General features: G+C 39.9%; 1 protein-coding gene across 1 annotated transcript in view; it reads left to right on the top strand.

Moving 5' to 3' along the window:
- The window catches only part of DNAJC15 (DnaJ heat shock protein family (Hsp40) member C15), a 75,627-nt gene extending 59,139 nt beyond the window's left edge, over window positions 1-16,488 (top strand). Inside the window, exon 6 of the mRNA XM_001925120.7 lies at window positions 16,259-16,488. Coding sequence (XP_001925155.3) covers window positions 16,259-16,329 — 71 coding nt within the window. The 3' untranslated portion in view covers window positions 16,330-16,488. The remainder of the gene's footprint in view (window positions 1-16,258) is intronic.

The raw sequence follows: 25,523 nt of genomic DNA, 5'->3' as shown, positions 1-25,523 counted from the left end.
TGTTTTCCTTCATGTTTAATGGGAACAAGATGGAATGGATCTTTTGGATTTTGGATTTTTAATGGGAAGAAGATGGAATGGATTTTTTTGTTATTGTTTATTTTCACTATGGATTGTACTTTCTGATTTCTAGCCTTATAGTAGTTATACTTAGCCAAGGGTATTCCTCACCTTCTACAATCTGTCTCTACAAGAAAATAATACATTTTAAACAAAAATGTCTGATTGTTCTCAGAGAAAAGCCAAGAATATTTGGGAAAGTATAAGAATGGGTAGCTCTCAGTCTGGCCTCCTCTTTTTATAACTCTTCACCATATTTGCTTTGGTTGAGGATTATATATAGGTAGTTGCAAAAAACTTGACTCCTCTACCCTTTGCTTCTGAAATTCACGAATATTCTTTTTCTCACCACTCCACCCCCAAGTGACTTTTCTGTTGGTTTTGCTAGCAGCTGGTAAAACAAAGCTAGGACTTGAAATGTGTGATCAGCTCTAATTTGTTACGTATTTCATTATCAACTTGTGCAAAGGAAGTGACACTAGAAAATTAGGTCTGGGACATGACTGAAAATAAATTTTTTGTAACTAGTTTTAAATGAGCATTCAGATGTGTTTTGGTAAAAAGTAAAATTTGCCTTTTTAATTTACTGAGATAAAAAGTTAATGCGGTAAAAATGTCTCCAGGTCTTTGATCTAATGCTTTTAGAATATCTTTTAGATTATACTCTTTTAAATTACTGGAGAAGATTAGTTGTTATGAAGTCAGCAGGTTGATATTAATGCCTGATGAATACAGAAAGGAAGACAGATGAAGTAAGTTTGAAAAACTGTAGAACCTCAAATCTCTCAGAGACTGTCTAATCTAGTGCTTCTCAAAATTGGTTCATGCCAGGCTGGTTTATTACCTGTGTGACACAAATCAAAAACTTAAATCAGAAGTAAGCATTCAGAAATCTTTATAGTCATTTGACATTGTTGTGACATCTAAGTATAGAATACTGTTGTGTTTTGTAAAAGTATTAGCCTATCGCAGAGCAGAAAAAAAAATTTTAAGTGCTGCTTCACCATAGTTCGAGGACACTGATCTAATCAGTGCTTCCTCCTAAATCTTTCTGCACCATCCTGGGAACAATGCCCTGTTGGCTCTTAAAGATTTTTATTGATGGAGAGCTTCGTGTTTTCAGGGCAGCACACTGATAGGAAGTGGTAACTACTAGAAAGTTCCTTACATTTAGCTGAAAACTGCCTACTTTTGCTACTGAGAATCAGCAAAGAGATTTTCAGTCTTTTTTCTATGTATGTCCCCTTTCAATAAACATGTAATGCTCTCTATTAGTATTTAAATCAAAATTAACTTAAATATTGGGATGAAAAACAAGTAAGTAATTATACTGTTGAATGGGTTTTCCCTAATTACTCTTGTGTAGAAGAAGCTAAATTTGACAAGGAGCGCTGGTAATGTTACAGTTTATTATAATGTATTACATTTAAAAGATGTATTATAAACATTTAGTAAAGGAAAGATATGATCCCTAAGAGTCAACATGGAATCACCAAGAAAAAACGACGCCTAATGAGTTTTTTTCCTTTTTTGATAGATGTACTAATATTATTTGTTTCAGAGGGCTCATCTTTCATTTCCCTTCGTATCAACATTTTAATTAGGTTTAAGACTTTGTATTTGAGTTAATTATTTTTTGGTAAAAAGATAATTTTTTTTCTTAATTTTCCTTGATAAGTGATGTGATCTTTAAAAGTAAAGAACATGACTTATTTATCTTTATAAACTGTATGGTTGACATTTAAAAAATTCTTATTTTTTTTCCGTGAGTGAATGAGTAAACAAATAGATAAAAAGAAGGCATACAGATAAAATGTAGAGGTAAAATAGTATTGGGAATGAAAGTAAATATGATCATATCATGTCATACCAAAATTTTAAAAGACTTATTAGATTGAAATGATATGACCAAAAAGTATTCTTTTATTCATTCAGAACTCATTTATTTGGAGTTCCTTCATGGCTCACTGGGTTTAAGATCTGTCATTGTCACTGCTGTGACTCTGGTTCCAGACCAGGAACTTCCACATGCCGAGGGCACAGCAAAAAAAAAGGAAGGAAGGAAAGAAAGGAAGAAAGTCATTTATTCAGCTTCTACAATGTCCCAGAACATTGTACTAAGAAATCTTGGGGCTTAAACTGTAAAACAAGATAACTAGATCCTTGTCCTCATGGAGCGTACATTCTAGTGGAAGGACAGACAAAAAACCAAAGCAAGCCTGTTTCAAGTTGTAGTAAGTGCAACAAAGGGTACCGTGGGCTGAGATTATAGAATATGGGAAAGAGAACCCTTTACATGGGTGATTGGGAAGGCCTCTGGAGCATGCTGAAGGAATGAAAAGAAGCTAGCCATCAGAGAAGTGGCTGGAAGCTAAAGGAACTAGCAAGTGTGTTCCTAGGAGGAAATTACTGTGCTTAAGGATTTGCGAGAAGACTAATGTGATAGGGAGAGGCAGCACGAGGTGAAGTGGTGCCTACATTTTAAAAACAGCTTTATCATCATGAAACACTGTAGGACTGAATATTGGAACTTTATTCTAAATAGAGTGGAAAGTTACTACTTAATCAGGTTTTAAGCAGTTGAGTGATGTAATTCCATTTACTTTCTAAGAGATCACTGTTCTTCTCAATCTCTATTTGTACTGAAGTAGAATATACAGGTAGAAGAGTCCACAAATCATAAATAGGTGTCTAAATAAATTTTTACAAACGTACCCATGTACATAGCCCCCAGATGGAGAACTAAAAAATCGTCATGCCCCTGAAAGCTCCAATGACTCCTCCCAAGGTACCTCAACCCTAAAAGGAACCACTGCCTTGATTTATAATATCATAGGTTAGCTTTGCCTCTTTGGAATGTATAGTTATTTGCATGTGCCTGCTTTTGTCAGCATTATCTTTGTGAGATTCATCCGTTTTGTAATGTGGAGCATCCGTTCATTCATTCTCTTTGCTCTGGCTAGGACTTCCGTGTTGAATAGGGGTGGAGAGAGCGGACATCCTTGTCTTGTTCTTTAGGAGACTGCTGTGGGGTTCAGAACTCTCAATCCTGTGGGAGAGCCTCCGCGATATATTTTCCAATCTCTGGGTCACCCACCTGTTGGGTATGTCTGGGATTGCTTATATCATGAAAGTGCCCCTCTTTCTGTACCAATGTGTTGGTTTTTTTTTCCCTTTGTATTTGGGTATAGAACATCTTTTTTTTTTGTCTTTTTTTTTTTTTTTGTCTTTTTGTCTTTTTTGTTGTTGTTGTTGTTGCTGCTGCTATTTCTTGGGCCGTTCCCGCGGCATATGGAGGTTCCCAGGCTAGGGGTCGAATCGGAGCTGTAGCCACCGGCCTACGCCAGAGCCACAGCAACGTGGGATCCGAGCCGCGTCTGCAACCTACACCACAGCTCACGGCAACGCCAGATCGTTAACCCACTGAGAAAGGGCAGGGACCGAACCCGCAACCTCATGGTTCCTAGTCGGATTCGTTAACCACTGCGCCACGACGGGAACTCCCTAGAACATCTTTTTTGGTAGCTTCCAGTCTGTGTTGTTGATGGTTATTCAGCAATTAGTTGGAATTTTGGTATTTTTGTGAGAGGAGCTGAGCTTGAGTCCTTCTACTCTGCAGTCTTGAGTCTCACCCTGTTTTGTTTTGTTTTTCTACTTGTAAAATATACTTTATGAAAGCTTGTTGAGCAGTTTTAAGCAGTTCCTGTGTCGGTGCAAATGGTCAACTAGAAAGATCAATAAGTAGGAAGAGGTTAAATTTAAATTTAACAGAGATAAATGAAATGTTCTTTTAGGTCCCTAAAATCATTTGTATAAATATAGGACAGAGACTTGGGAGTATTTCACATGAAAAAGAGCCATGGGAATATATTTGATCTCAAAGCCCCCGAGATTCATCATTGTAAAAGCCACTAAACATAAGCCAGTGCAGTTTTAAGCTGTATTAAAGGCACATGGCATCTGTATAAGACTGACAATTACCACAGTCTTCTATACTTGTCATTCACTTACTCGTCTAATGTTTATTACCCAGCTGTACTGAGCCAGACAGTTAGACCTTGTCCAGCACTTTGTGTCTTTTTCTGGCTGCCAGATTTTGGAGGACACTGGCAACTTAAGTAGTATTCAGAGGAAATGAAACAGGATGATGAAGAGCTGGCAGCAGTGCCCTTCAAGTGGTCACTCATTCATTCAACAAGTATTTATTAAATATCTAATACCAGCCACACAGTGTACTGAACACTGAACAAGATAGCCAAAGACCTTGCCTTCATGGAGCTTGTATTCCGCTGGGAGAGACAGACTGTACAGAGGTAATTGGTACATTAAAAATGGCCACAGATCTTTATTTCAAAGTATTTTCTAGTTTTCCTTTTGATTTATTCTTTGACTTAATTGATTGTTCAAGAGTATGTTGTTTAGTTTCTACATACTTATTTTCTAAATTTACCCTTGTTATTGATTTGTAATTATTTCATTCTGGTTGGAGAACATAGTATGTTCTTTTTAATCTCTTTAATATATTGAGGGGTTTGTTTTATGGCCTAGTATGTGACCTCTCCTGGAAAATGTTCCATGCGCACTTGAGAAGAATGTATATTCTCTTGTTGGTTAGAGTGTTCTGTAGATGTCTGTTGGGTCCAGTTTGTTTTAATTTTTTTTTTTTTTTGTCTTTTTGCTATTTCTTGGGCCGCTCCCGCGGCATATGGAGGCTCCCAGGCTAGGGGTCCAATCAGAGCCATAGCCACCAGCCTACGCCAGAGCCACAGCAACGCGGGATCTGAGCCGCGTCTGCAACCTACACCACAGCTCACAGCAATGCCGGATTGTTAACCCACTGAGCAATGGCAGGGATCGAACCCGCAACCTCATGGTTCCTAGTCGGATTCGTTAACCACTGCGCCACGACGGGAACTCCCCAGTTTGTTTTAAAAGTGCTGTTTGAGTCTTCTCTTTCCTGGCTGATCTCCTGTCTAGCTGTTCTATCCATTACTGAAAATGGTGCATTAGTTCTTAGTATTGAAATAGCTGTTTCTCTCTTCATTTTTCTTAGTTTTCGTTTTATAAATTTTGATGCTCTGTCATTAGTTACATATGTGTTTATAATTGTCGTTATCTCTAGTAACATTTTTAAAGTCTATTTTGTCTAATGAGTATAGCCACATTACCTTTTCTGTGGTTGGTGGTTGGTGTTTCATAATTTATCTTTTTCTATCCTTTTACTTTCAATCTTTTTTTTTCATTTCTTGGGCCGCTCCCGAGGCATATGGAGGTTCCCAGGCTAGGGGTCAAATCGGAGCTGTAGCCGCTGGCCTGCACCAGAGCCACAGCAACACTAGATCCGAGCTGCATCTGCAGCCTACACCACAGCTCATGGCAGCACTGGATCCTTAACCCACTGAGCAAGGGCAAGGATCAAACCCGCAACCTCATGGTTCCTAGTCGGATTTGTTAACCACTGCGCCACGACAGGAACTCCTCAATCTATTTGTATTTTAAAATCTAAATTCCGAAAAAAAAAAAAAAAATCTAAATTCTGTCTCCTTATAGACAACATTCATTATCCCCCCCCCCCCGCCCCCCAGGCACACCTGCAGTTTGCAGAAATTCTTGGCCAGAAATTGAGCCCATACCACATCAGTGATCTGAACATAGCAGTGACAATGCTGGGTTCTTAACTAATTGAGCCACCAGGGAACTCCTAGACAGCATACATTAAAACATTTTTAATGTATTCTCACAACCTAAACACTGATTGGATTGTTTAATCCATTCACATATGATGTTTTTATTAATGTAGTTGGATTTATGTCTGCTTTTTGCTTTTTGTTTCTGTGTCTTGTGTCTTTTTTGCCCATCTATTATTCTTTCTTTTTGTTTTTTTTTAGGGCCACATGTGTGCCATATGGAAGTTCCCAGGCTAGGGGTTGAATCAGACCTACCGCCACAGCAATGCCGGACCTGAGCCACATCTGAGACTTATACCACAGCTCACAGCAATGCCAGATCCTTAACCCACTAAGCATAGCCAAGGATTGAACCCACATCCTCATAGATACTAGTCAGGTTGGTTACCACTGAGCCACAACAGGAACTCCCCCATCTATTATTCTTTCTGTACTCCTTTCTTTTGCACTGAGTAAATATTTTCTAATTTAGTATTTTGATTTCATTAATTTTTTTCATTATTTTTGAGGGTTTTTTAAGTGCTTGGATCTAGGGTTTACCATAAACAACTTTTAGAAAATTTTTTTCAGATACATAAATATACATGCATATACACATATACATACTTTTTTCCATTATGGTTTTTCACAGGATATTGAATGTTTCCTCTGCTATACAGTAGGACTTTGTTGTTTATCCATGCTACATGTAATAATTTACATCTGCTAATTTTTTTTTTTTTTTCCTGTCTTTTGTCTTTTTAGGGCGGCACCCACAGCATGTGGAGGTTCCCAAGCTAGGGGTCTAATAGGAGCTGCTGCTGCCGGCCTACGCCAGAGGCACAGCAACACCAGATCCGAGCCACATCTGCGACCTACACCACAGTTCACGGCAACACCGGATCCTTAACGCACTGAGCGAGGCCAGGGATCAAACCGGCAACCTCATGGTTCCCAGTCGGATTTGTTTCTGCTGCGCCACGACGGGAACTCCTACATCTGCTTATTTCCAACTCCCAATTCTTCTCTCCCTCACCCCGCTACCCCCTTGGCAAGCACAAGTCTATTCTCTGTGAGTCTGTTTTTTATTATATATGTATTTATTGGTCTTTTAAAATTTGATTTCGCATTGATTTTCCTGTGTATTTTTCTTTGTCTTTTTGTTGTTTGATGATTTTATGTATCATATTTTCAATTCCATGTGTAAGTGGTATTGTATGGTATGCGTTTCTCTTTCTGATTTATTTCACTTAGCATGCTAATCTCTTGGTCCATCTCTGTGGCAGGAAATGACATCATTTCATTCTCATTTCTACCTCAGTGATATTCCGTTGTGTATATATACTCCGCATCTTGTATATCCATTCATCTGTCAGTGGCCATATAGGTTGTTTCCTTGTCTTGGCTCTTGTAAATAGTGATGCTGCGAACATAGGGAATGCGTGTATCTCTTCAAATTTTAGTTTTCTCTGGGTATGTGCTCCGGAGTGACATTGCTGGATTGTATGGCAACTCTATTTTTAGTTTTTTTGAGGAGACCCCCATACTGTTTGCCATAGTGGCTGCACCAGTTTACCTTCCCACCAACAGTGTAAGAAGTTTTCTCTTTTCTCCACACCCTCTCTAGCATTTGTTATTTTTAGACTTTTTCTTTTTTTAGGGCTTCACCTGCAGCATATGGAAGTTCCCAGGCTAGGGGTCGAATTGGAGCTGCAACTGCTGGCCTACACCACAGCCACAGCAACACTAGATCCGAGCTGCATCTGCGACCTACGCCACAGCTCACGGCAAAGCTGGATCCTTAACCCACTGAGAGAGGCCAGGAATTGAACCCACATCCTCATGGATCCTAGTCACATTTGTTAACTGCTGAGCCACAAAGGGAACTCTGGTAATTTTTGTTATATATGTATTTATTGGTCTTTTAAAATTTGATTTCCCATTGATCTTCCTGTGTATTTTTCTTTGTCTTTTTGTTGTTTGATGCTTTTCTTTTGTATTATACTATATACATCTTAATTTATCAGAATCAGCTTCAGATTTGTACTACCTTAGTTCAAAATATATGTGTATAATTCCTGTATAGCTCTTCCCATTCCTCCTTTTCCTTTTGCTCTTTAGGGCCGAACCCACAGCATATGGAGGTTCCCAGGCTAGGGGTCTAATTGGAGCTGCAGCTGCAGGCCTATACCACAGCCACAGCAGTGCAGGATCCCAGTGTATCTGTGACCTACACCACAGCTCACTGCAATGCCAGATCCTTAACCCACTGAGTGAGGCCAGGGATCAAACCGGCAACCTCATGGTTCCCAGTTGGATTCATTTATGCTGCACCACAATGGGAACTCCTTCCTCCTTTTTATGACAGTATTTTTGTACATATAACATCGACTAATGTTACAAGCCTAGTAGTGCATTGTTAGAATCATTATTTACCATCTGCTCTTACTTCTTTAATCCATAAAGCTTTACTCTATCCACTTTCATTATGCTATTCCTGACAAGTGTATTTTGCTTATAGTACGTTTCTGTGTCATAGGCCCAGCAATACATTTTATGCATATTATTTTGTAGTTACCTTTTCAGTCGGTTAAGAGAAGAAAGAAAAAGCATTTTTATTGTCTTTTATAATTACATAGTTACATGTACCAGTCCTCTTTGTAGGTGTGGGTTCACATTACCGTCTGAGGTCACTTTCTTTCAGCATGAAGAACTTCTTTTAGTGTTTCTTCTACAGTGGGTATGTTAACAATACATTCTTTCCGTTTTGTTTATCTAGGATAGTGTTTGTTTTGCCTTCATTTCTGAGTAACAGCTTTTCTGAGTATAGGACTCTTGTCTGACAGTTTTTTCTTTGAGGACTTTGGTTATGTTATCCCACTGCTTTCTGGCCTCCATTGTTGCTGTTAAGTTATCTATTAATCTTATTGAGGGGGGTCCTTTATAAATGACAGGTTGTTTTTTTCTGTCTACCATTAAAAGATCAACTGAGGCATATTTAAACCTTTAAGAGTTTGAGCAAAATTTGATTTGAATTGATGAGAAGCCCTCAATTGACAAGAGGTAGGGGAAGGAGTTTGATAGAGAAGAGGCAGAATCAAAGCAAGGAAATTATTTGATTGGCCGAAGCTTTAGCGTTTGCTTCTAGTTGGTTGTTTGTGATTAATGATCCTCAGGTTTTAATTACTTAACGTTGAGGGATTTATTGGCTTAGGTTTGGTTTGATTATATATATAATTTACTAAGGCATTAAAGCCACTTCAGTCTAATGGCTTCCTTATTTCATTAACTTAATGCTTCCCTCCATGTTTTTCTTCTTGCTTTTGAGTTTGTGTGTGTGTTTTAGATCTTTTAAAATCGATCCTACTTGGAGTATTTTGAACCTCTTGGATGTGTAGGTTATTGTTGTTCAATAAGCTCGGGGAGTTTTAGCCCCTATGTTCTTCCTCGTCCCGGTACTCCCAGCACATCTGTGTTCATGGGCATGGGCTTTGTGATGTTCCACGTCTCTCTAAGGCTCTGTTTGGGTTTTTTCCCTTCATTATTTTTTCTCTGTGGTCTTTGTCTTGCATAATCTCAACCACTCTAACTTCAAGTTCACTAGTTCTGTCTTATGCCAGTTGAAATCTACTCTTGAGCTCCTCTAGTGATTTTTTTTAATTCTTATTTTATAATACATTTTTATATGTACACATAAGACTTAACAAACACACATATATGATTCTTTTTTTTTTTTTTTTTAAGGGCCACACTCATAGCACATGGAGGTTCCCAGGCTGGGGTCGAATCAGAGCTACAGCTGCTGGCCTTTGCCACAGCCACTCAGGATCCAAGCTAGGTCACCTCATTTTAACCCTGGCTTGGCAACTAACTATAGTTTTTTGCAATTCCCTCTCTTTATTGAGCAGCTTCAGAGGATTGTGGCTCAGTGAAAACAACTCCGACTAGTAACCATGAGGTTGTGAGTTTGATCCCTGACCTCTCCTGGTGGGTTAAGGATCCAGCGTTGCCATGAGCTGTGATGTAGGTCACAGATACGGCTTGGATCCTGTGTTGCTGTGGCTGTGGTGTTTGACCCCTAGCCTGGGAGCCTCCATATGCCACAAGTGTGGCCCTAAAAAGCAAAAAAATAAATAAAAAGGACGGTAGGAAGAAACAAATAATACAGCACCATGGTCTTGATCATAGGTTTGCTGAGCCCCAGTGATTTTTGGACAGTGTAAATTGGAGGTGTCATCAGACTTCATAGAAGTCAGTATCTCTCCAGTGATAGATTTTCAGTAAACCTTAAAAAGTTGAAATATACATTCATAAAAGTACATGGGTCATAAGTATACAGCTCAATGAGTTGTCATAAAGTGGACCCATTTATGTAGCCAGTACCTAGATTAAGAAATAAAACCGTATAAAACTTTCTCCTGTATATTTGCAGTTTCTTCCCACTTCCCAAAGGTGACCACTATCCTGATTTTTGTTGCCATAAATTAGCTTTGCCTGTTTTTGAACTTCGCTTGAGTAGATTCATCTAGTGTGTAGTCTTTTCTCTTTATCTTTTCTCATTTTATTATCTTTGTGAGCCGTGAATGCTATAGCAATCCATTTTTATTGCTGTACAGTATTTTATGGTATGAATATCCTGCCATATGTCCCCTTTTTTCTTTTGAGTTTCTCTTTTTAACTGACTTTCAGGAACATCCTCTGGCGTTCTAGAGATGAGTCATTCGTATTACACGTATCTTTTCTCTGTGGCTTGCTTTTGCCTATCTTTATTGATGCTCATTTATGAACAGAACTTATTAATACTAATATAGTTCAGTTATAGCTAAAACTTTCCCTTTTTAATAAGTGTTTTGTTTTGTTTAGGAAATTTTTGCCTGTCTCAAAGTCATGAAGTTAATTTCTGGAACCTTTATGGTCTTAACATAATTATATCTGTAATAAACTAGAATGGGTTTTTTTTAATATGATGTGAGATAAGGGTGAAGTTTTTCCGTTATTTTCTTGGAGAGATCCAAGCGATCCTGTATTACTATAAAGGGCATTTTCTCCCCTCAAGAATCTTTAGTGTTAACTTTGTTATAAATCACATAACCAGTCATTTATGGAAATATTTCTCTATTTTCTACTTTTATTTCTATTTTTATTTTTATTTCTCTATTTTTTTTATTTTTCTTCTTTCTTTGGTTAATTTCTTTATGCTCATGCCAGTACTGTAACATTTTAATTGTATAGCTTTATAAAAGATCTTCATTTTTGGTAGAGAAAAAAATTTTCACATTTTTAATTTAAGATTCTTTAGCTATGCTTGCCCTTTACATTTTAAAATTAGGAATGTCTTGCCAGTTTTCATGTGCACATGGACAATTCACACACAAATCTCCTGGGTTATGTTGGGATTGCTATGGATCTGTCAATCTGTTTGAAGAGAATTGACGTCTTTACAATAGTGAATTTTCCAATCCATGAACAAGATTTATCCTTTCATTTATTTAAGTCAGCTTTAATTTATTTCAGTAGCTTCATCAATTTGTTGTAGTGATATACATAATTTGTTAAATTTCTTCTTAGGTATTGATTTTTCAAATGCTATTATGATTGTGTTGTTTTAAAAAGTGTATATTATATAGTTATTTCTAGGACATAAAAAGTTTTTGTGTATGTTGCTGTCATATCCAGGATCTTAATAAATTCAGTTATTCTGTGCTTTTTGTCTTTATATCCTTTTGGATTTTGTGCATACTCAGTCATGTAATTTATGAGGAATGACAGTTATTTCTTTAAAAATCCTTTTTTGGGGGAGGGGAGATGGAGGGGGACACTTATTACAGTAGCAAGGACCTCCGATAAAGTGTTAGGTAGAAGTGGTATTAGACTTCCCTTGTTGCTGTTCTCAGAGCCAATGGTTTCAACATTTTGCTACTAATACTAAGTAAGATATTTGCTATATTGTGTTGATAACTCCTGTCACATCAGAGAAATTTCTATCTATTCGTAGTTTAAAAGTTTTTATTGTGAATATGCATTTTCTGCAGTTGTTGAGATGATTATATAACATGTATCCTTCATTCTGTTAATGCTATGAATTACATTGATGAATTTTCTAATATTAAAGCCAGTCTTGGATTTCTGATATAAACCTGACTTGATGAATTTAGCCTGACTTGATAATCTGGTATTTATTTGTTTTTGCATCTATGTTCATCTTGTGATATTTTCATCAGGGTTTTGTTTTTTTTTTTTTTTTTAATCGAAGATATGCTCCTGTCATAAAAAGAGTTGAAAGGTTTCTTCTATTTTTTTGAGAAAAATTTACTGATACAGCTACCTGGCCAGACTTTTTATTTGTGGGGAGGTTTTCAATTACAAATTCCGTTTCTAAATAGTTATGATTCTTTTGAATTTTCCATTTCTTACTGTATCTAAACTGATAGTTTATCAAGATAAACTTTTTTTTGGCTTTTGGGGGCCACACTTGTGGCATGTGGAGGTTCCCAGGCTATAGGGCCCAAATCGGAGCTGTGGCCGCCAGCCTACTCCACAGCTACAGCGACTCAGGATCCAAGCCACATCTTCGACTTATACCACAGCTCATAGCAACACTGGATCCTTATCCCACTGAGCATGGCCAGGGATCGAACCTGCATCTTCATGCCTAGTTGGGTTCATTAACTGCTGAGCCATGAAGGGAACTCCAGTCAGATTCTTAACCCACTGCACCACAGTGGAAACTCAGCACCAGTTTTTTATTACTAGGTTCCGCGGATCCACACTAGTATGGTAAATGGCTATAATAATTTCTAGACATTTAATCTGTTTCTCAGCCTATCTAATTGTGGTGCAGCAACACTTGCATACCAGCACTAATCCATGCAATACAATTCAAGTAGCACTGCTTATTATGATTTGAGTCTTCGAAAGTTGTTGGAACTTGTTTTGTAGCCTAGCACATGGTCCACTTCAGTAAATGTTGCATGTGCCGTTGAAAAAAGAAGGTATATTCTGCACTTGTATGATGGAGAGTTTTATTTATTTAGATCAATATTGTTTATCATGTTATTTAACTTTTTGATATATTATTAGTATTTCTTTTTGTCTAATTGTTCTGTGGATTACTGAGAAAGGTATATTAAATCTCTGATGATGGATTTTTATATTTTTTCCTCCAGTTGTGATCATATTCTCCTTATATATCTTAAAGCTATATTACTAGGTATATTCAAGTTTATTATTGCTTTGTCTTACTAGTAGATTAACCCCTTTTTTGGGCCACACTCACAGCATGGGGACGTTCCCAGGCCAGGGATCAAACCTGAGCCACAGAAATGACAACACTGAGTCCTTAAGCAGTAGACCATCAGGGAACTTTCAGATTGACCCTTTTAACACTATAAAATTTCCCACTTTATCTCTAGTATTGCTTTGTTTAAACACTAGTCTCTTCGGAGTTCCCTGGTGGCCTAGTGATTAGGACTTGGAGTTTTCATTGTTGCAACCCAGGTTCAGTCCCTGGTCTGGGAACTGAGATCCCACAACAAACCTTTTTGCATACTGTGTCCAAAAAAAAAAAAAAAAAGTAGTCTCTTGTAACCAACATATAGTTTGGTGGTGAATTTATTCATCAGCTATATTTAAATATAATTTACATATAATAAAATAAAGGTTTAAATGCAGTCTGATGAAATTTGACACATGTGTACACTCATGTCACCATTAACATAATGAAGGCATAGAACATTTCAAAATTCAAAAGGTTCCTCACCGCCCCCTCCCTTCTCATTGCCTGTCCCCACCCCAACTTGGACAGTCACCATTCTGCTTTCTGCCAATGTCAATAAGATGTGACTTTGCTCATGTTGCATGTACGTGGAATTATATATCGCATGTCTTCTCTTGTGTCTGGTTTCTTTGAAAGGAAAAAAGCGGTGCAGAATGTTGGGCTCATCACAGTCCCTTTCCTTAGCTCCAGGGTCCTGGTCCTAAACTAGGTGTCACTGGTCTAAAACGTGGTACTTCGTGGTAGGCAGAAGTAGGCCTCTGGTAGAGTTTAGTGAAAGTGTAAAAGTACCAAGATCAAGTGTGAGGGTGAGTATTGTGGTTAAAAGGAATCCAGGTGATTCCCCGAAGAAATTGGAACAGAATGAAAAGATTCAAACGTATATTGTTTCCATTAAATAAAGGATATGTATCCCCTATATTTTGTATAAGTCAGCATTCGGTGCCAGAAACTAGTAAGCAGGCGAATGTTTAGCACAGGGAATTAATGGTTACAAATGGTTGGAAGGTCTAAAGAAGTCACTTTTAAACTTGGCTTCTGAGCTGCTCTGTCAGCGAAGCTACCCGTTGACTGCCTCATAGACCGCCCTCGGACAGCAGGCGGAAATCAAATCACAGTCGCTGCCACCACCACCCAGGATCTCACTTGCTAGCAGCGATCAGAAAGAGGCCCAGCAAGAAAGCCTTTCCCTCACCTCAGCCTTCCCTGTGTCACAAGATTGCCCCTCACTGATAGAGCCTAATTTGAGCCAAACGCTACTTGAAGGGCGTGTTTTCCAAGTTTTAGGAAGATGAGTTGAATGAGGGGCGAGCCCAAAGTTTCCGCCATGCACATAATTGAAAAGTCCGGTGTCCCTTTAACTAAAACAAGGTGAAGGGTAGTTCGGCATTATTCTGAATAAACAGTCAACTTTTTGCTCTGACATTGCCATCAGTAAATATAATGTTTAATGAGACGCGCGTGCCTTTGATTTTTTTGTTTTCTTTCTGTTAAATGTATTACGGTCAATGATTTAAAGATCCAGAATGCATAGCATGATGGATATTAAGGGTTATGTTTGGGTTCAATTAATATTTTAATATTTGTTGAGGATATGCAGGATGCCTGGCATTACCTTAGTAACTCTAAATATTTAAACAGCTTATTACCAAGATTGACGTTATCTCGTTCTGAGACCATTTTCAAAGATAATCCTGAAATCAGTTAATTTCATAACCAAGTGCATTGGGAAACTTTTATCAGTTTCATTGGCAAATCTCGTATATTCAAGGATGCTCTGTGATATATGCCGTAAGTGTTTACAGCGATTCAGATCTTGACGTGAAAATGTCAGTGGTATCAGTGGTCAAGGGTAAAAAGCTAGAGCTTCTCCAGCCATGGCCCTTCTGTTTGTTGATCTGTTTCCCTGCTTTTTTTTCTTTTATAAAGTGGGTGGTATGGTATCAATAAAAGGCCTAGATATAGTTAGGACGATACATACACCAATGCTCTCAAGATGTTTTTCGGGTTTATGGTAAGCTACTGAGGTCTTAGGATATTTTCAACAGCTTCAGATCATTTGTACTCAAGGGGAGAATAAAAAATAAACACAAAGACTAGCGAACTGTAATATCATTGTTAGCTTGAGCGTTAAGCAGTGAAAGTGTTTGGGACTGGAAGTTAAAAGTCATATGATGCTTAAATAGCCTTAATGTGACAGTTTGGGGCCAGTATTTTTGTATGTCAAATAGATTGTTATTTATAATGATTCTGGATTTGAAATTCACCTCAATTTTCCTCTTGTTCTCTGCATAAATCATTGCGAGGAACTCTAAAAAAGAACTGACTTAATTTTATTTTAGAGCACAGTGAATCTGTAAATCTAGGACTGTACTCCTTAAGTATTCTCATAGGACTATTTCTGAGAACAGGGAGCCTTTCCTTTAATATTTGTATTACCACTAATTTATTAGTTAATTCATCAATGTTGGTAAATTCGATTTTTAGAACTGGGTAATACAGAGGTGCCTTCTCTAACATCGGTGTCACTTTTGTGAAAATGTCAAGTTTGGACAGACTCTGAAAGATGCCTTGGATTGCTTTACCTCTTTCAGAAAGATGACTTCCTTCATACTGGAGTATTCTTCCCTTAAAAAAAAAGTCTTAGAGAAGGACTTTATTTTTACTTTTTTTATTTTTTTAAGGGCCGCATCCAGGGCATGTGGAGATCCCCAGGCTAGGGGTCCAATCAGAGCTACAGCTGCCACACGGGATCCAAACCAAGTCTGCAGCCTCCACCACAGCTCAGGGTAATGCCGAATCCTTAACCCACTGAGTGAGGCCAGGGATCAAACCTGAAACCTCATGGTTCCTAGCCGGAGTTGTTTCCGCTGTGCCACGACGGGAACTCCGAAAGACCCTTATTTTATTTAACTCACCATCCACTTAATTTCAGAAAATTCTCTGGGCAAATATTTGAAAAACAATGTCTGAGATCAGTGAAATGTTTGAGTGTGTTTTAAATTATTCCTGATCATAAGTCTTTGTTTTTTCTCAGAGGTTATCTTCGATTGCTGGGTATCTGGAGTGCTTCACTGAACCAGTTTAATTTATGCTGTTGTGATTTCTAGTGAGCTTATAAAATGATTTGTCAGAGGATGAATGTGTGGGAAACTATCCGAGAAGTCTAATTAAGAGTGTTTTTCTTTATTTGAGACTTGAAAAAAATGTCACTAATGAGGTGTGTTTTAATCCATTTACTTTTTCTTTGTCCTCTCAGGTGGATCTCCTTACTTAGCAACCAAAATTAATGAAGCAAAAGACCTACTAGAAGCAACCACCAAACACTGAGGATGCTCAGGGCCCCCTCTGAAGGAGGAAAAGGGAGAACCTTATAAAAAATGTCCTGCAGGTTAATCTACACCATGGCCTTCATAATTTTCATACATGTACTGATGGCAAGCCTTTATTCCACTACTAAGTTATATAATAATAAAAGATGAACAATCTTCTTTGTATTATCTTTCAAAGGAAACAGTTGAAAATTCTCACTGATCTTTCCCTGTTATTTTCTTCCTCTCTTTGATAATTTTATTACATTTTAAGACACTTGTTCTGTGAGTCCTAAGTTTCTCCCACTCCTCCTCCCCCCTCCTTACCCACCATCGTCCCACCCTCACCCCCTCCCACCCATTAGAATCGGTGATATAATTAGGATGTATGAGCAACGAGAGAAGAAAGTTCTTGCTGCTTCTATCCATATATGCTCAGAGTGTCCCTTGTTTGCTCAAGAGGAATTTGGTACTCACTCTACATAAGGTAGCTGTAAATATTTTGAGATCAAACACTGACTGCCACCCCATGGGGAAAGGATCTGGAACTTGATGGAATTCACTAAAGGGTGTTTTGTAAAGTAGTGGTTAGGACTTAACTCTGCTCTCCCTGAGACCCTATAGCTGAAGCATGTGAACTTGGAGAGCTACTAAAATGATGAAAGGTTTACAGAACGAGCCCTGTTAGGAAAGCCTGAAAAGCACTGGGAGAGGTGTGAGAAATTCGTTTTTAATTACAGCCTTCCGGGACTGTAGATTTATTCAATTATTCTATAAATATGTATTGACCACCTGCAGTGTGTGAGGCACCATAGGTGTCCTCAAGTGTTACAGGTGTGAACCAGTCCTGGGTCCTGACCCTGAGGGACTTTATATTTAGAGGAAAGATAAACCACATGAATACTATGAGAGAGGCACAGATAATATGCTGTAGAAATCTGAAAGAAGCAAAGAATTTTAAACTGAGCTTCACAGGGGGCTTCACAGAATCAGTAGCACAGAGTTGGGCTTTAAAAAGAGCAAGAGATAGGAGTTCCCGTCGTGGCTCAGTGGTTAACGAATCCGACTAGGAACTATGAGGTTGCGGGTTCGATCCCACGGGATCTGAGCCACTTGCTCAGTGGGTTAAGGATCCAGCATTGCTGTGAGCTGCGGTGTAGTTTGCAGATGTGGCTCAGATACTGCATTGCTGTGGCTCTGGTATAGGCCGGAGGCTACAACTCTGATTTGACCCCTAGCCTGGGAAACTCCATGTGCCTCGGGAGTGGCCCAGGAAGCGGCAAAAAAGACAAGAAAAAAAAACAGATAAACCATATGATTGGTGAGTCTGTAGTTTCCCCTGGGATCAGTCAGAAATAGCAGAAATAGGATATATTGTTTTGATTAGAGTGCAGGGATGAGAAAGGGGAGGGGCTGTCTCTGTAATTTACAGTGTGTTAAATTTTTCAAAACAACTTCTGGTCTTCATCATTTTACTATTGCAAAAGGGAGAAAATCGATTCAGAGGCAGAATACCAGCATTATTTTCTAGTACTCCTTTACAACCCTGGGTTCATCCCAGATAAAATGAGCTACTGCATCTCATCCATCTCAAAACACTTTCTGAATATTCTAGATGCATCTTTCCATTTGTGACATCCTGTAGTTAGGAAGTTCAGTGTTGGCAATGTTGCTTTATTAAGCTGAATTAATTTCTCTTTATGGGGAGTTCTCCTGTGCACAGTCAGGTGATTAGTAACTCCCTGCCTGTACCTGTGAAAGGCCAGTGGCACCCCCTCAGTTGTGACAACCAAAAATGTCTGGAGACATTGCCAGATGTTCCTTGGACGGCACCATTGCCTCAGATGGAGAGCCACTGCTGTAAATGTTGTGTGCTTTCTTTTCATACCTAAAATAATGGCCTGACTTAAAATTGATTGATTCTTAGAGTTACTAAAATAGGGTTCTTGATTTTGGGGGTTCTTTCTTGGGGGAGGCACCCACACCCATGGCATATGGAGGTTTCCAGGCTAGAGGTCCAATCCGAGCTGTGGCAACCAGCCTACACCACAGCCACACGAGATCTGAGCCACATCTGCAACCTACACCACAGCTCACAGCAATGCCAGATCCTTACCCACTGAGCGAGGTCAGGGATCAAACCCGCGTCCTCATGGATACTAGTTGGGCCCATTAACGACTGAGCCACAGCGGGAACTCCCTCGTTCTTGCTTTAAAGTCCCCATGCATGTCCTGATTCTGTTGTGCTTTAGTGTGTTTCTTTTTCTGCTGTTACTGCTCTGTGTCAAATGTCCTCCTCATTCCCAGATCTCCCCATGCCCAGAGCCTAGGGATAGTTCAAGCCTGAGCTAAAATCCGTCCGTGCTTTTCTGGTGCTTCCAGCAAAAGTAGTATCGTGAATTGTCAGTTGTCTGAGAGCAGAGACCATCTCTCTCTTGGTCACTGCTGCCTTGGCCCCCAGTAAATACTTGCTGAATGAGCGAAGCACTTCCCATGGCACTTTATTCCTCACTGACGGTACCTTGTGAAACAATTCTTTGTGTAACATGACTTATTCTACAAAAATGCAAGAACCTTTAGAGCAGGAATCTTGGCATTTGTCTTTATAACCTCTCTTTAGTGTGGAGCATTTGGCACTAGACATCAGAAAGTTATAAGCACTAAAGAAATGTTTTCTGAACACTATGCTTCTAAAAATGTGACCACTGATTTTAGACTCAGCTATATTGGGGTGCCCTTCGGACATACCTGTTAATTTTCACATTTTCTGATCGATGCTGTGTTCATGAAAATGAAGCCTCATCATTAATGTGGGATTCCTTCCTTTTGTTGCTGTTTTTCGCTGAACATGTGCCTCAGTCAGGTCTGGTTTTGAATTCTATCCTCCTATCACATGATCTTGGGCAATTAACCAGTAAGTCTGTATATAATTGCCTCATCTGTAAAATAGAGGAAAAAATAATCCTATTGAACAGGATTATTGTAGGGAATAAGATTGTATAAAGCATTTAGTCACATAGAAAAATCTCAAAAAATGTAATTATTGCTTCTTTCATTATCCAATCTGTTAGAATACCTTGAAGTAAGGTTTGAGGTCTGTTCCAGTAATTGTTTATTTCACTCTTACTGTTTTTAGCTGCCTCTTGGCATATGGAGTTCCCGGGTCAGGGACCAGAACTGAGCCGAAGTTGCCATTTGGCTCCTGAACCCACTGTGCCAGCGGGGGATCAAACGTGCATCCCAGTGCTCCCAAGACGCCACAGATCCCATTGTGCCGTAGCGGGAACTCCTCATTCTCTTTACCCTTGAGTCTGCAGTTTGGGTAGTGCGTGACGGAGTCATCTCCATTCCATGTAGCATCAGCCGAGGCTATTGGCGTGGAGGTAACCGGGGCTGTGGGCCTGGAGCCTTGGTGGTTCTGTTCTAGAGGTTTCTTCACAATGCAGCTGTGGTCTGAGACACCGGAAGCGGAAGCTGCAAATGCAACCTGGGTCTGAAAACTGGCGGTTTTCATGGAAAACTGTTTCATGGAGCCTGCCTAAATTCAAAGGGAGAGGACTGTTAAAGAATTAGTGGTGAAGTTTAACATGTGGCAGGGCAGGGTTTGAATTTTCTACCCCCTTAATCAAATCATTTGAGGCATTGCCCCTAAAAAATTCTTCCAAGAGTGTAGAATTTAAGTTCAATTAGCTCGTGCAGTTTCAAATGATACAACTATTTTCATTAGATACTATTAATTCAGTCGTCAGTCTCTAAAGGGCAGAATATTTATATACTTGGATAAAAAGCTACCCACCCTCAACTCCTTGTTATCTGTAGAAAGCTTATTTGAATGGTTACCTATCTTCAGTAAGAATTTGCTTTTACATATGTACTGCCATTGCATATTCTTCTTAATTAAGTTCTTTGTTGATATTGCAGTTTCTGTTTATTCTTACATTTTAGATGCAAGCTGAGGGAGCAGGAAGGACCTTTTAAAAACAAAGCAGTTCCTTCCCAGATTCCAGGGAAAGTGTAAGTCAAATGGACAGTTAATTAAAGGGGAGCACAGAATGCCAATTGCAGTATAGCCAGTCTTGAGCATGAAGTCAAGAGTAAAGAGATTAGGAGTTCCCCTGTGGCTCAGAGAAAACTAATCATCTGACTAGCATCCATGAGGATGCAGGTTCAATCCCTGGCCTCACTGAGCGGGTTAAGGATCTGGCCTTGTCCCGAACTGTGGTGTAGGTCGAAGACTTGGCTCGGAGCTGGCATTGCTGTGGCTGTGGCATAGGCCGGTGGCTACAGCTCTGATTTGACCCCTAGCCTGGAACCTCCATATGCCTCACGTGCAGCCCTAAAAAGCAAAAAAAAAAAAAAAAAAAAAAAAAAATTACGTTAATTGTGGGAGACATTGTTTTATTTCATTTTCAAACCATTTCCTGTGGTTTGAAATGTATTTTATTTAGCAAATATTAAACACTTATACTACGTCAGTAAAGATATAAAAGTTCATTCTCAAAATGTGTAGCGTGCTCGGAGTTCCTGTCATGGCACAGTGGAAACGAATCCGACTAGGAACCATGAGGTTGAGGGTTCAATCCCTGGCCTCACTCAGTGGGTCAAGGATCCAGCGTTGCCATGAGCTGTGGTGTAAGTCACAGATGTGGCTGTGGCTGTGGTGTAGGCTGGCAGCTGTAGCTCCTATTTGACCCCTAGCCTGGGAACCTCCATATGCCATGGGTGTGGCCTTGAAAAGCAAAAACAAACAAACAAAAAAAATCTGTAGAATGCTTTAAATAGCAAAAAAAAAAAAAAAAAGAATTTTTTTTTTGCCTTCTACTTTTGTTTTTTATTTTTATTTTTCTATTTTTTAGGGCCACACCAGTGGCCTATAGAAGTTCCCAGGCCGGGGGTTGAATCAGAGCCACAGCTGCTGACCTATGCCACAGCCACAGCAACACCAGATTCAAGCTGCCTCTGTGACCTACACCACAGCTCAAGGGAACACTGGATCCTTAACCCACGGATCAAGGCCAGGGATCAAACCCATGTCCTCATGGATATTCGTCAGGTTTGGTACCACTGAGCCCCGATGGGACCTCCAGCCTACTACTTTTAAATTAAGAAATATTAAGAGTTGTATTCCTGGGTGTGCCTGTGGTTACCCAGCAGAGTCATGAGAAAAACCGTATTTTATCCAAGTACAGAAATCTTTTGGTCATGGGGGACTTTGAAACAGAGCTCCTAATGATGAATCTTCAACTTGGCAATTAGCTTAAGGTAACTTAATGATATTTGTGGGTGAAGATGCATCAGTCAAACCCTTAATGTCATCAGCATGAAGTTTCTCTGACTCATACCCATTTAGGATGAGCTACAGAAGCAGCAGCAAGAAATGAAATATCCAAGGAAGCCAGCTTATTTCGCACAGTGGGAACCACGCCATCCACCGGACACCCTGCACCTCGCCCGGCACCTCCTGGACAAAGGCCTCTGGCTGGAAATTTGATGCAGTGAGTAAATGTGTCAGCACTGAGCCTCTCTCCTAACGGAAAGGCAGCCCAAAGAGCATATCCTGTTAACACGAGGTCAGCATCATCTACTTGCTGAAAATATGCCATGAATTATGAGCCAAAATCTTATTGATGATGGAGTTAGACACATTAGGACATGAATATAATTTATTAGCTGGAAAAGTTGAGAAGATTCCCTGGGCTCTTTTTTTAGGTGGAATCTAAGTGATCTGGATCACTGCCCACCAGTGAAATTGCTGGGCATGGTAGACAAAGAAAATGTTCCTTCTAATGATTTTTATGAGCTGAGTAGCTATTGTTCCCAGCTGAGTGCTCTTTTCCTTTTTTTTATTGTTGCTGAGCAAAAGAATTTATAAAAAGCTTTTTCTTTTTTTTTTTTTTTTGTTATTAAAAACCCTGCTCAATTGAAATGGAAGTTCATTAAGTACTGTTCATTTCTCTTCCTGTCGTAATAACCCTATCCCCCTCTGCTCTACTCAGCAGTGCCTAGCAGCACTGGTCAACATTTTACATCTGAACAGACTGTTATATAGATATAGATATGCAATCTCCACCATCAAGAGGGAGTTTAATTTCACATGGGCAGCATAGTCTGATCACTCAAGGCTAGATGTTGGCCATAAATTTCAAATTAGGACCTCAACTGAGAGGGGGGGAAATGCCCCTGGAAAATTAAGTCAGCCGCTAGAAGCATAATCTGATATCACGTTGAGATACCCGTTCCAATATTGACACCTAAGCTGTACTGCAAAAGGCCAGGGAATTAGAATCAGCCTATGTTCATAAATCCAAGAGATTTCTATAACAGAAATAGCTAATGCTTGTGAAGCATCCTGCCTATGTTATCTCAATTTTCGAAGCACCCCTAAGAGAGATGTACTGTTATGGTCCCCAGCTTACCACTGAAGAAACAAAGGCCCAGAGGAGCTTAGGAACTTTGCCAAGAGTACATAGCTGGTAAATGGTGGGACTGGGATCCATATCCCACTTGGTTTGACTCCAAAGCACATCCTCTTTCCCTTTATTGCATTAATTCTAGATATCTGGGACTCATGGCAGAATGAAGGGGCTCTTGGCTCCTTCTCTGATGGTTGTGACCTTAGGTTATACTTTGGGCAAACAGGTTTATGGAAGGATCCAGTGTCACTTGACCTGAGCAAGGAGTCCTTAGTCTTCTTCATTCTTCCCTGGAAAGCTCGTGATGTCCATCCACCCCCTCGTAGCGAAAATTCAGCTATGGAGGTTCAAAGTGTCGGTTTCTCTGACTTAGAGTGGGACTGGAGAATTTTTTTTTTTTTTTTTTTGTCTTTTGTCTTTTTTGTTGTTGTCGTTGCAATTTCTTGGGCCGCTCCCGCGGCATATGGAGGTTCCCAGACTAGGTGTTGAATCGGAGCTGTAGCCACCAGCCTACGCCAAAGCCACAGCAACGCGGGATCCGAGCCGCGTCTGCAACCTACACCACAGCTCACGGCAACGCCGGATCGTTAACCCACTGAGCAAGGGCAGGGACCGAACCCGCAACCCCATGGTTCCTAGTCAGATTCATTAACCACTGAGCCACGACGGGAACTCCAGAGAAAATTTTGATGAGCTGTTATTTGAAACATTTATGGGCAAGGGCTTTTAAGAAGAACATCTAGAACAAGGTTCAGAAAACAGATCATGAAAGTGAAGCAGCAGGAGTTCCCATCGTGGCTCAGTAGTTAACAAACCCAGCTAGTATCCATGAGAATCCGGGTTCAATCCCTGGCCTCAATCGGCGGGTTAAGGATCCAGCATTGTTGTGAGCTGTGGTGTAGGTCGCAGATGCAGCTTAGATCCTGCATTGCTGTGGCTGTGGTATAGGCCAGCAGCTGCAGCTCCGATTCGACCCCTAGCCTGGGAACTTCCATATGCTGAAGTGTGGCCCTAAAAGGCAAAAAAAAAAAAAAAAAAAGTGAGGCAGCAGACCTTGGGAGAGAAATGGAGAAATTGCTTGATATACTATATATAGATGAAAATAAGAAGGCTGCACTTATTGAAAGAAGCAGAGAGGCAATGAAAACAATGAAGGTTACAATGAGAGGCAATTGAAACAAAAAGAGAAAAAATTATAATTTACAGCATTTGAAAGAGAAGTGCTCAGTAGAACTTCTGAAAATTGCTTTCCAGTATTCCCACCTGTGGATTGGGTTATTGGTTCATGCCTTGGTTTTATACCAGATTCCAAAATTACATCCAAAAGTAAAACTATGGGTTCTAGTAGCACGCATAAAACTTGTCACCAATGGAAGACTGTGTCTTTGAGGTTATCACTTCACGTTCTATGCTTTCACCTCTCTAATCAAATGGTGAAAAGGTTTCTAATTCCTAGAGGTTTCTAATCCTCATGACTATAATATTTGTAGCGTATGTGTGAGTTCCATGAACATAGATACACACCTATATTTAAAAATTAAGTATGTTCCAAAGCTAACTCACTGATTTTTCTCCTTTATCTCCTCTGGGATTATCAGTGCCTTTGCGCTGTCCTTTGAATGTGGATAACCCAGAGTCAACATTAGAAACTACATTTTGGCTTCCATGCCTCTGGAGCAGGATGAAAATATCTAATATCATTTGTCCTCTGGTGGTGAGATGTCAGAATATGTTTGCGTACGTCTGTGTCTCTCAGGCTGGCCTGGTCTATTGTACAGCAGAGCAGCCGAAAGCAGCATGAACACACAGAAATGCAGCCTTCCCCGACTGACCCCCCTCGGATCTGGTTTGCACTTTGTTCCTCTGCTTCTTGGTACTTAGATATTCCGTTTGCATTCTGTTCCATTCCATTTCGTACTCACTTATAACCTATGTGCTTGCGGGCTTTGTTCCCCTTGCAAATAGATTTTTTTTGAAAATCCGTTAATGTGAAAATGAATAAATACCTCTGTGGCTGTTTTGCTTTAAAATTGTAGTGGATAAACTCGAAGATACTTTTCTCTATCTAGTTTTCCCAATACAATTAAAATTAAATCGGACTTGCTCAGATTGAATGTGCACTCCGTTTTCTCATTTTACAACTCTTGAAGAAAAGATACTAACCTTGGGTGTTACGCAACCTCACCTGCACTGGGAGCCCTGCTGCTGGCCCTGCTCTCATTTCCCTTAGACCCCCCTGCTGTGGCAGTTGCTGGGCCCCGTTGTCCCTCAAGACGCAGTATTGATTGGTTCCCTTCGAAAGGCCATCCTCAGAATCCAGAATCAAGGACAGGTGGATTTTGTCCGGAAGCCGTTAAAGAGGCCCGGTGTTCACCTCTCATACCAAAATAAGCAACGGGAAAAACAAAAACCAGCCCGACAATACGTTTTCAAATTGATTTTTGTATTTATCTTGTAATGCAAATACCAGAGAAAGTGCCTGCCTCCTGGGTTTGTTTATACCTGTTTTTCTGCCCCAAGTTATCTTATCAGTTATCATATCAGTTTTCATTGCATAAAGATCTCGTCGTGGCTCAGTGGAAACGAATCCAGCTAGGAACCATGAGATTGTGGGTTCGATCCCTGGCCTTGCTCAGTGGGTTAAGGATCCGGCGTTGCCGTGAGCTGTGGTGTAGGTCGCAGACGCGGCTCAGATCTGGCATGGCTATGGCTGTGACATAGGCCGGGGGCTACAGCTCCAATTGGACCCCTGGCCTGGGAACCTCCGTATGCCGTGCGTGTGGCCCTAAAAAGACAAAAG

The sequence above is a fragment of the Sus scrofa genome, chromosome 11 (assembly GCF_000003025.6).
Source record: "Sus scrofa isolate TJ Tabasco breed Duroc chromosome 11, Sscrofa11.1, whole genome shotgun sequence".
Lineage (NCBI taxonomy): Eukaryota > Metazoa > Chordata > Mammalia > Artiodactyla > Suidae > Sus > Sus scrofa.
Note: the sequence above shows the minus strand (reverse complement) of the source record. Positions and strands in the feature narration are given on the sequence as shown.